The sequence below is a fragment of the Arachis ipaensis genome, chromosome B05 (genome assembly GCF_000816755.2).
Source record: "Arachis ipaensis cultivar K30076 chromosome B05, Araip1.1, whole genome shotgun sequence".
Lineage (NCBI taxonomy): Eukaryota > Viridiplantae > Streptophyta > Magnoliopsida > Fabales > Fabaceae > Arachis > Arachis ipaensis.
The window spans coordinates 148,622,357-148,632,165 of record NC_029789.2 but is presented as its reverse complement, the minus strand read 5'-3'; the positions used below and the strand labels follow the sequence as shown (position 1 = coordinate 148,632,165).

Genomic DNA, 9,809 nt, shown 5'->3' with positions numbered 1-9,809 from the left:
ATAAAATGATAATTATATTTAAATAAATTTTGTGTTTGACAATACAAAAGAAAAAACTACATGAGATCAATTGCACTACTCCACTTTAAATCCAAGGGACAAAGTTCGCTAGCGGATTTTTAAAGTAAATAATGTAAGAGCATCTTAATTCTTAATACATACATTATTGTACAATCATCATTCTTATAATTAAAAGCTAATATATAGTTTTACAATGAAAATGAAGAATAAAAAGGGAATTGTTTTTTGTCATGAGTGTATTTTTTTGGGGCCATTTTGTCATGTGTTTTTGAGTTTGTATAAATGTAACACTGGCCCATATAGTATGCCTTGGGTCGGAGAGGGGATTTCTGACTAATTTTCTCTTTTTTTTTCCTTTTAAAAATAATAGGTTATATTTTATTAATTATTGAAAAATGAAATACAAAGATGTCCAAAAGCAGGACAGCATAATAAAAGGTGGAGATTTTTCAAAACAATACACTGAATGTATTCATCCAACGGTGCACTGTCGAAAAACGAAGAAAAATCTTAAAGAAAAAAGAATCATAAATCAAATTGAATGAAACTAAGAGTTTGTCTCATGGAGATGACGATCTAAACTGGGAATTCTTTAGATTTCACAGAGCAACTTGACAAAGCTTGCTAGGATGACAGACGGCATTTAAGTAGAACCTTCAAAAATTAACTGGTTACGAGCTTTCCAACAGTTCCAACAAATGATGGCAAGCAATTGAGAATTACGGTCAGCATTCTTCAACGGGTTAAGCATCTCTGTTGATACAGTCTACCATGTTCAAAAGTTGTTAGGACTCTGAGGGGAAAGACAGCCACAAAAATAATTCTGAGACCATACTTCTTTAATTCTAGAGCAATTGATCAAACAATAAGTGATTGTTTCTGTTGCTTCATGACAACAGGGGCATATTGGCGATATAGATGGGATGCGGTGATGAATCTGAGCAAGCACTGGAAGCCGGCCATGGAAAACTTTTCAGATAAATAGCTTAATTTTGTGAGGCAAGTTCAACTTCCATAGATCAATCCACGGCTTTTTCTGCTGCATATAATTAGGGCAAAGCTCCAGAGGCGGATGGTAAAATAAATAGTCAATTCTGTAACTTGAAGCTGTATCATATTACTTGGATTTGTTCAAATTTCATTGCAATTTGTCCTTACTCTACTGAATTTTAACTGACAAAATTCTGTCTGCAATGTCTTGAGGAAATAATTCTTGAATGAGATTCTAATTCCAATTTCTATCTTCAATAATTAGATCTTTAACTCTTGGAACCAACTCAGAAATAACCTATCTGTTTGGCATGTCAGAAATCATTAAAGGATACGGAGGAGGCAGTCAAGGATCCTCAAAGGTTCGGATATTATCTCCCGTACCCACAGCTCAATTAAGACCTTTTTCAACAATCTTTCGTCATTCCAGTATGCTCCTCCATCCCCAAAAAGGTAAGACTCTAATTTTTACCATTATAGCATTACCATTGCTAGAGCATTTACCTCTTAGGATTTTGGATAATAGGGAAGTAGGCTGTGTTATGAGTCGCCAAAACTGTTTGCCTAAAAGCGCCAAATTTTGGATTCTGAGATCTTTAAATCAAGGCTTCTTTCTCTTCGTGGACAAGTCATAATGTCCCAGTTAATCAAAGTCATCTGCCTTTCAGAATTTTTTTGTCCCCACCAGAACTGAAAAAGTAGAGAGTGAATTTTCAAAATTAAACCATAAGGCAACTTAAAGCAAGAAAATGTATAAATAAAAATAGTTTCGTCCACTATTTTAAGCAATACCTATCTACCATCTGACGATAGAAGATTATGCTTTTACTCTTGGATTCTTTTTCAAACCTTCTCTTTAATCATACTAAAAAAAAGTTTTTTTCTAACTAATTTTTTTAGCCATAAAGATTCTTAATTAAATATTACATTTAATTGTTCACCTAAAAAAATATTTTTTTAATTTACCGAGAAAATATTAAGTCCATTAGGCTTGACAAAAATAATCTTCATATCTAACTAAACATCTTTTATAACAAACTTGAGTTATGATATGGTAGTTACTGGTTAGTTCATTTACATGTTGAAAATTTAAAATTTGTTTAGTGTATGTAATAATTCACTTGAGTTTAACTAGCAAATCAACTTATTTCTCCCATAAACGATAAATCCAATTATCATTGGAAAAGTTTGGTTGATAAAGATACAAGTACATTACCAATTTACCATGAGTGGCAATTTTGGTAAATAGTAACATATACATTTTTCTTTTCAATTGAGGTATATATATTTCAGGATAATTTGGATTGATTTAATGATTAATTTATTAGTCTTTTTTAAATAAGCATTGAAAATTCAAATATTATTTTATATATGTAGTAATTTATTGATCAACGATAAATTTTTAAATAAAATTTAGATCAACAATAAATTAATTTTTGATATACTGAATTGGAGGATAACATAAAAAAAATCCTTGTTAAATTGAACTTTCCACTAGTGTACACATATATCTTTTATTTTCTTTCTCTTTATTATTCTTCAAGAAAATATAATCTCAAATTTAGAAGTGTTTTATACTATGAAGCACGGACATTTTGCTGAGTTGCCGTGTCTGCGTGTCGGACACATTTTGGACACGACACTCACCGACACTCGTCCGATACGCGTATCTGCTGTGTCCAAACCGTGTCTCAATAAAAAATAAAAAAATTTTCTCCGGACACACTTGGACACACCTAAATACCATCACGTGTCAGCGTCAAAAACCCACATATAAATTGTCCCTAATCAACGAAATGTTTAAGGTAGTTGCTAACTGAGGCTGTTATATAATATAACCCTCTTTTATTTTTCTTCTCTCTCTCACTTTCTTCTTCTTTTATTTTTTAGCCAAGAAGATGATGATGCTTCTTTCCATGAGTCTCCTCATACTCTTCCTTTGACTCTTTCTTCTCATGGTGCTCATGGAAGGCAAATCCTCCGGCACCGACGGCGGCGGCAGCTGCTACCTCCTCCTCTATCTTGTGCTTGTGGGCATGCTCCGGATCTTTCTTTGCCTTATGCTTCTCATGCTACACATAGAAATTAAATGATCGAAAATTTTAAATTAAATTAAATAATCTTATTTTGATAAATTTTTTTTTGAAAAAAAAGTTGCATTTTTTTTATAATTAATTTTTCATAAACAATAATAAATGTCAAAGCACGAATTAAATTAAAATAATAAAAAAATTTTAAACCAAAATTTTCAAAAAAAGAAATTATTGTTGGGAATAATTTGAGTATTTACTAATGATTCTTTATTAGTGACGTCACGTTGGTTAAAAATTAAAAGTTTAATTACTCTGTTGGTCTTTATAGTTTCGTGAAATTTTCAATTAGGTCCCTATACTTTTTTCTTTTTAATTGGGTCTCTGCACTATTTTTTTTTTCAATTAAGTCCCTCTTAGTAGTAATTGACTTAATTTTATAGGGATCCAACTAAAAAAAAAAAAAAATTGGTATAGGAACCTAAATAAAAGGAAAAAAAAGTGTAAGGACCAATTAAAAAAAAATTGGTGTAAGAACTCAATTAAAAGGAAAAAAAGTATAGGGACCTAATTGAAAATTTCGCAAAACTATAGGACCAATAGAGTAATTAAACCAAAATTAAAATTATGATTGGTTTTCATCATAGTGAATATATATAATTACTTGAGATAATAACACTTATACTGTGAAAAAAATGTCAAATATTGAGTAAACAAGATATTAGTTTAATATTTTTGGAGCACCTAAATTTGAAATTTAATTAAAAAATAAAATATTACGGTGAAATTAATAACAATGAATTTTCACATAAAATTATGGAATTAAAACAAAAGTTACCAAGGCATAAGCACCAGCAGCTACAGCTCCCATTTCACCAAGTTGTTCAAGGTGCTTGTGGTGCTTTTCTTCCTTCTTGTAATCAACCTCGGTGCCGGCGGTATCCATGGTCTGTTCATCCTCCTTGTCATGGTGGAAGAGGTGGTGGTGGTGGTGTTGTTCAGCCATAATAATATATGTTATTGATCTTAAAGGTGAAGGGAATAATAACAAGTGTTCTATGTTTTATTTAGATGGTTTAATAATGTGGGAGATTAAGCTATTTATAAGTGAATAAAAAAATTTAGGTCACGCGGTTCAATAATTATGGTCAATGCATATTAATGTTCTAATAATAATAATGATAATAACAACAATAATAATAATGTACATATTAATTTTTTTTGTTATTACGTGAGTGAATGCATATTAATCTTTTTTATATTATTTTAAATTTTTTAATATTTCACTAATTTTTTTAGGTTTTTCAATATTATTGTGTTTAATGAATAATAATGCATTATGTTAGTTGTGCCCATGTTTGGATTGTCTTTTCTTAGGTAATACGTTATGTATGAAAATTATATTATGTATTAAAAGTAACATACAAAAATGTCTTCGTGTATAATAAAATATCAATATAATTAATGTGCTATATATACATACATGATCATACATGTATATCTCTCTCTATATATAATAGATACTGTACTGGATGCCTCCGGTACGGGTGAATAGATAGATCGAAAATTTGCGGGTCGAAGCGGATGCCGGTTAGAAAGTCATTTTTCGTCACAAATTAAGGCTAGAGTAATACAATTGAGAAATCAGCTTAGCAGTACAAGAATAGGTGCTTCAGTGAATGATTATGTTTTAAAGATCAAAAGCACAATTGATGCATTAACATCAGTGGAAGAACTTGTAAGTGAAAGTGAACATGTAAATGCAATTCTCCATGGCTTAACTGAAGATTATGCACCTATCTTGACTTCCATTCTGACAAGATCCCAAGAAATTACAGTTGGTGAGTTAGAAGCAGTGCTTTTTATACATGAAAACATGTTAGAGAGGTTCAGAAAGCCAGAATTTGATCACATATTGCAAGCAAATGTTGCTCAGTCCAGCCACATAAATCAATTTGATCAAGATATGTATCAAGCCAATCTTGCACAAAGAGGAGGATACAGAAGAAGCTTTCGTGGCAGAGGCAGGTTTCAGAACTCCAGAAATCCAAGAAGTCAACAAGGCTATGGCAGAACTCAGTCTTCACATCAAGAAAGGGGACAACAGCCTCAATTTAACAGGTCAGGAACTCAGAATTATGAAGGTTTTGGCAAAACTCAGTACCAAAATTATGAAAGAATGCAAGAAAGGCCTCAATGCCAGTTATGCAACAAATATGGACACACAGCACGATTTTGCTGGTACAGATATGATTATGATAATGAGCCTTAGACACAACCTCATCACAGAGATGATTATGCACAAAGACAGCAGCAGGATGAGCAACCAAAAGCCAACTTCAGCAGTGTGTTGGCTAATCCTGCAACCATTCATGATTCAGTTTGGTATCCAGACTCTGGAGCTACACACCACATGACTGCAAATCCAGAAATCATGGCTGAAAAAGAAAATTATGCAGGCACGGAACAAGTGGTAGTTGGAAATGGTACAGGTTTGGCTATTAATTGTGTTGGAAAGACCCTCTTCAAAACTGATTTGAGCTCTAGGAATCTAATAATGCAAAAACTGTTATTGGTTCCAGATATAACTAAAAACCTACCTAGTGTTTACCAATTTTGCTGTGATAATAAGGTGTTTTTTGAATTCCACTCACATGGTTGCTTTGTTAAATCTCAGGCCACAAATGAGGTCATTCTTCAAGGAGATGTTGTCAGAGGAATGTATAGGCTATTGAACTTTCACCCAGTTAACCCACCTTCTGCCTTCACTGGTTCCCTGGAGGCAGCAACAAATAAATACACACTTTGACATGCTAGACTTGGGCATGCTTCAGAAGCAGTAGTGTCTAAAATTCTAAAGCTGTGTAATCTCCCATTTTCACCAAATAAGTCAATATGCAGTTCCTGCTGCATTGGCAAGTCACATACTTTACCCTTTCCTAAATCTACAACTGTGTATAATGCTCCACTAGAACTTGTATATTCTGATATCTGGGGGCCAGCTCCCCTACCTGATTCTAATGGAAATCATTACTTTGTGAACTTTATTGATGCATTTTCTCGATTCACATGGTTATATCTCATAAGAAATAGAGCTCAATTAAAATCAGTTTTCTTGCATTTTCAACATATGGCTGAGTTACAATTAAATGCCAAACTAAAGTGTATTCAAAGTGATAATGCTGCAGAATATGTAAGTCTATCTAAGTTACTGCATGAACAAGGAATCATACACAGATTTTCTTGTCCCCACATACATCAGCAAAATGGCACAGCTGAAAGGAAGCATAGGCATGTTGTGGAGATGGGCCTTACAATGCTTGCTGCAGCCTCCTTACCCATCAGATTCTGGAGTGACGCTTTCACAACAGCAGTGAAGATCATCAATGTCCTTCCTACACCAGTGCTAGATGGAGTCTCACCAACTGAAAAACTGTTTGCAAGGCAATCAAATTATGAGGATCTAAAGGTGTTTGGCTGTTCATGTTTTCCACACCTAAGGCCATTCAATAAAAACAAGTTACAATTCAGGTCTTTAGAATGCGTATTCATTGGATATGCCACCTCTCATAAGGGATATAAGTGCTTGACAAGTTCAGGGAAGGTAGTTATCAGCCGCAATGTAGTCTTTGATGAAGAAAAATTTCCCTTCAAAGACTCCCAATCTGCCTTCAACAACCAAAGCTCACCAACTCAGCCCCCACCTTATTACCCCCTACCACCACTTCAACTCCTACCAACACAGACTTAATCCACCCCTGCCAATACTCATCAAACAACTTCCTCCTCCCCATTACCTACTCAACTCCCTCAACATAATCTTGCCTCCCTGCACCCAGCACCCGCAACCTCTAACTCCTCTTCTCAGCTTCAATCCTCACAGCATACAGCACCCTCAGACTCTCCTACCCCGATTCCTATCTCAGACCTGGAAATTGTCCTTCCTTGTGCCTTACCACCAGTAACTAATGCCTCAAATGTTCATCCCATGGTAACAAGAAGCAAAACTGGCTCCCTCAGGACAAAAGCCTTCCAAGCTGCAGTAGAACCTCGAAGTGTGCAGCAAGCACTAATAGATCCTGCCTAGAAGCAGGCAATGGATGTTGAATTCGAAGCCCTGCAAAGGAACAACACTTGGCAGCTTGTTCCCCTGCCCCCTGGCAGAGAAGCCATAGGCAGTAAGTGGATTTTTTGCATTAAATACAATGCAGATGGAAGCCTACAAAAGCACAAAGCTCGCCTGGTTGCTCAAGGTTTATCACAAAGACCTGCATTTGACTTTACTGAGACCTATAGCCCAGTTGTGAAGCCAACCTCAATCAGGATCATCCTGTCCATATCCCTGGCCAGAGGATGGTCAATCAGGCAAGTTAATGTGAACAATGCCTTTCTGCATGGAGAGCTCACTGAAGACGTTTATATGAAGCAGCCACAAGGATATATTGCCAGTGATAGCAGCCTAGTTTGCAAGCTCAGAAAAGACCTCTATGGTCTCAAGCAGGCACCTAGAGCCTGGTATCATAAGCTATCCTCAGCTCTTCTAAATCTTGGCTTCTCACCAACAAAATCAGATGTCTCAGTGTTTGTCCAACAATCAGAAACGTCACTCACCTATGTCCTCATCTATGTTGATGACATAATTGTAACTGGAAACTGTCCAACAGTTCTCACTGCAGTCACTCAAAGACTTAACTCAACCTTTGCATTAAAGGACATGGGAGAGCTGCACTACTTCCTAGGCATCCAAGTGACCAGGACTGAGGATGGAGGCCTGATGATGTCTCAAGGCAAATATGTGCAGGACCTGCTTGCAAAAGCTGGCATGAATGACTGCAAGCCATGTGCAACACCACTACCTTCAACTCTTAAGATTCAAGCCACTGGAGGTGCTGTGTTTGACAACCCTCAACTCTATCGTTCTGTAGTGGGAAGCTTGCAATATCTCACTGTAACAAGGCCGGACCTGGCCTATAGTGCAAACAAGGTTGCACGGTTTATGCAATCTCCTCTAGAGGCACACTGGAAACTAGTTAAAAGAGTACTGCGGTATGTGCAAGGTACATCTGCATATGGCCTTAAAATCCACAAGGATCCATCCCTAAAGATCACAGCTTATTGTGACTCATACTGGGCTGGTGATCCAAATGACAGAAAGTCAGTTGGTGGTTTCTGTGTCTTCATGGGAAGGAATTTAGTATCTTGGCAGTCAAAAAAGCAAGGAGTGGTGGCCAGGTCAAGCACTGAGGCTGAGTACAGAGCACTGGCAGACCTTGTGGCAGAACTAATATGGATAAAAGGTCTAATAGGAGAGCTAAAGTGGTCAATTCCAGAAGCACCTATGGCATACTGTGATAATCAGAGTGCTGTACTCCTAGCAGCAAATCCAATTTTACATTCAAAAACAAAACACTTCGAAATAGACCTGCACTTTGTAAGAGACCATGTCACAAGTAAAGTGGTTCAAGTATGTCATGTTCCGAGTTCAGTCCAAGTAGCAGACACCCTCACCAAAGCTCTCCCCTCTGCAGTGTTCATTCAGCTTCGAGACAAACTTAAAGTGCAAAAGGTGAAAAATTCAGCAAATTCAAAATAGCAGGGTCATGATAGAGTATGCAGAGAAGATAAATGTAAGGGTCATATAGAGAAGGATATGTGTGTGTAAGCTAAGCACTAAGCACGTGTGAAAATATGCTAAGCTAGGCTGTTAGATGTAGTTACATTCCCTCCCTCTGAGTCAGTTAGTTCCCCCTTTCTGTTCTGTATGAGCTGGCAAAAGTAGTTGCTCTACAACTAACTTAGTTAGTCTATATAATCTGCAATTGTAGCTTGCACTAATTGAACATAACAGAATCACATGCTTTCCACTCTAATTCAGTTTCAGTCTCACTCATTCTCTTCTTCACACTCTCAATATCTCTCTCAGTTCTCTCTTCTTCTCAAGATTACTTCACAAGTTTCTGACATCCTTTCAGTACCTATAAAGACACTCCGACGCTCAAGTCAGAATGGATCTGAGAGGTATAAGATGTGTAGAGTGAATGACATACCTGAGGAGGCCTGGGCTCCCCTTTATATAGGTGATGGTAATTATCTTATCTTATCTTATCTGGTTAAGATAAGTGAGGTATTTGAATTTGATTGTTGGTTAGAAGCTCTAGTGGGCCGGTTCTGGGCCTTCTAGAAGGGTGAAGCGGTTCGGATCCGGGTAACCGGGTTTGGAGACTGTTCCGGGTGTGGAAGTCGTGAGCCGGATCCATAACAGTTGCTCCCGGAGCGAGAGAGTGAGGGTGCTCGGTCTCATCGCGGGAGGAACCTTTTCCTCGCCGTTGTGGTTTGGCAAGGAGATCGTTGTTTGGTTTTTCCGGTCGCGGTCGGAGATTCATGGAGTTCCTGGCCGTTTCATGGTTAGGCAAGGAGCGCGTTGTTTGGGCATCTCATCACATGTCAGGTTTGATGACCGTTCCGAGAAAAGACCTAGAGATCGGGTCTGGAATAGTTGCCCCGGAGCATGAGAGCATGCTTGCTTGGTCTCAATGCTAAGTTGCTCGGAGAGTCCGATTCTTTGTAGTTCGGGAGACTGTGAGGGGTCTGAAAAGGGCGTGACGTCATCCTGTACCGATTGACAGGATGTTGGTCAGTCCGACTTTTCACAAGTTGAAAGACCGTCAGCTCATGCTTGTTTTGTGTGGCCTTGGTGGATCGTATTAGCTATTATATATTAAGATACTATTAGTATATTAAATATTTCTAATACTCGAATACAAATAT

At 36.9% G+C, this 9,809-nt stretch overlaps 2 protein-coding genes across 2 annotated transcripts in view; both read right to left on the bottom strand.

Moving 5' to 3' along the window:
- Positions 1-4,119, bottom strand: part of LOC107644949 (abscisic stress-ripening protein 2-like) — a 6,481-nt gene extending 2,362 nt beyond the window's left edge. Inside the window, exon 1 of the mRNA XM_016348926.2 lies at positions 4,054-4,119. The gene's annotated coding sequence lies outside the window, so the exon portion shown is untranslated. The remainder of the gene's footprint in view (positions 1-4,053) is intronic.
- Positions 2,838-4,118, bottom strand: LOC107644947 (abscisic stress-ripening protein 2-like). Its single transcript, XM_016348924.2, has 2 exons — positions 3,880-4,118; positions 2,838-3,083 (listed from the first exon to the last, which is right to left on the bottom strand). The coding sequence occupies exons 1-2, from the start codon at positions 4,045-4,047 to the stop codon at positions 2,898-2,900; spliced, it is 354 nt and encodes a 117-aa protein (XP_016204410.1). The 5' UTR covers positions 4,048-4,118; the 3' UTR covers positions 2,838-2,897.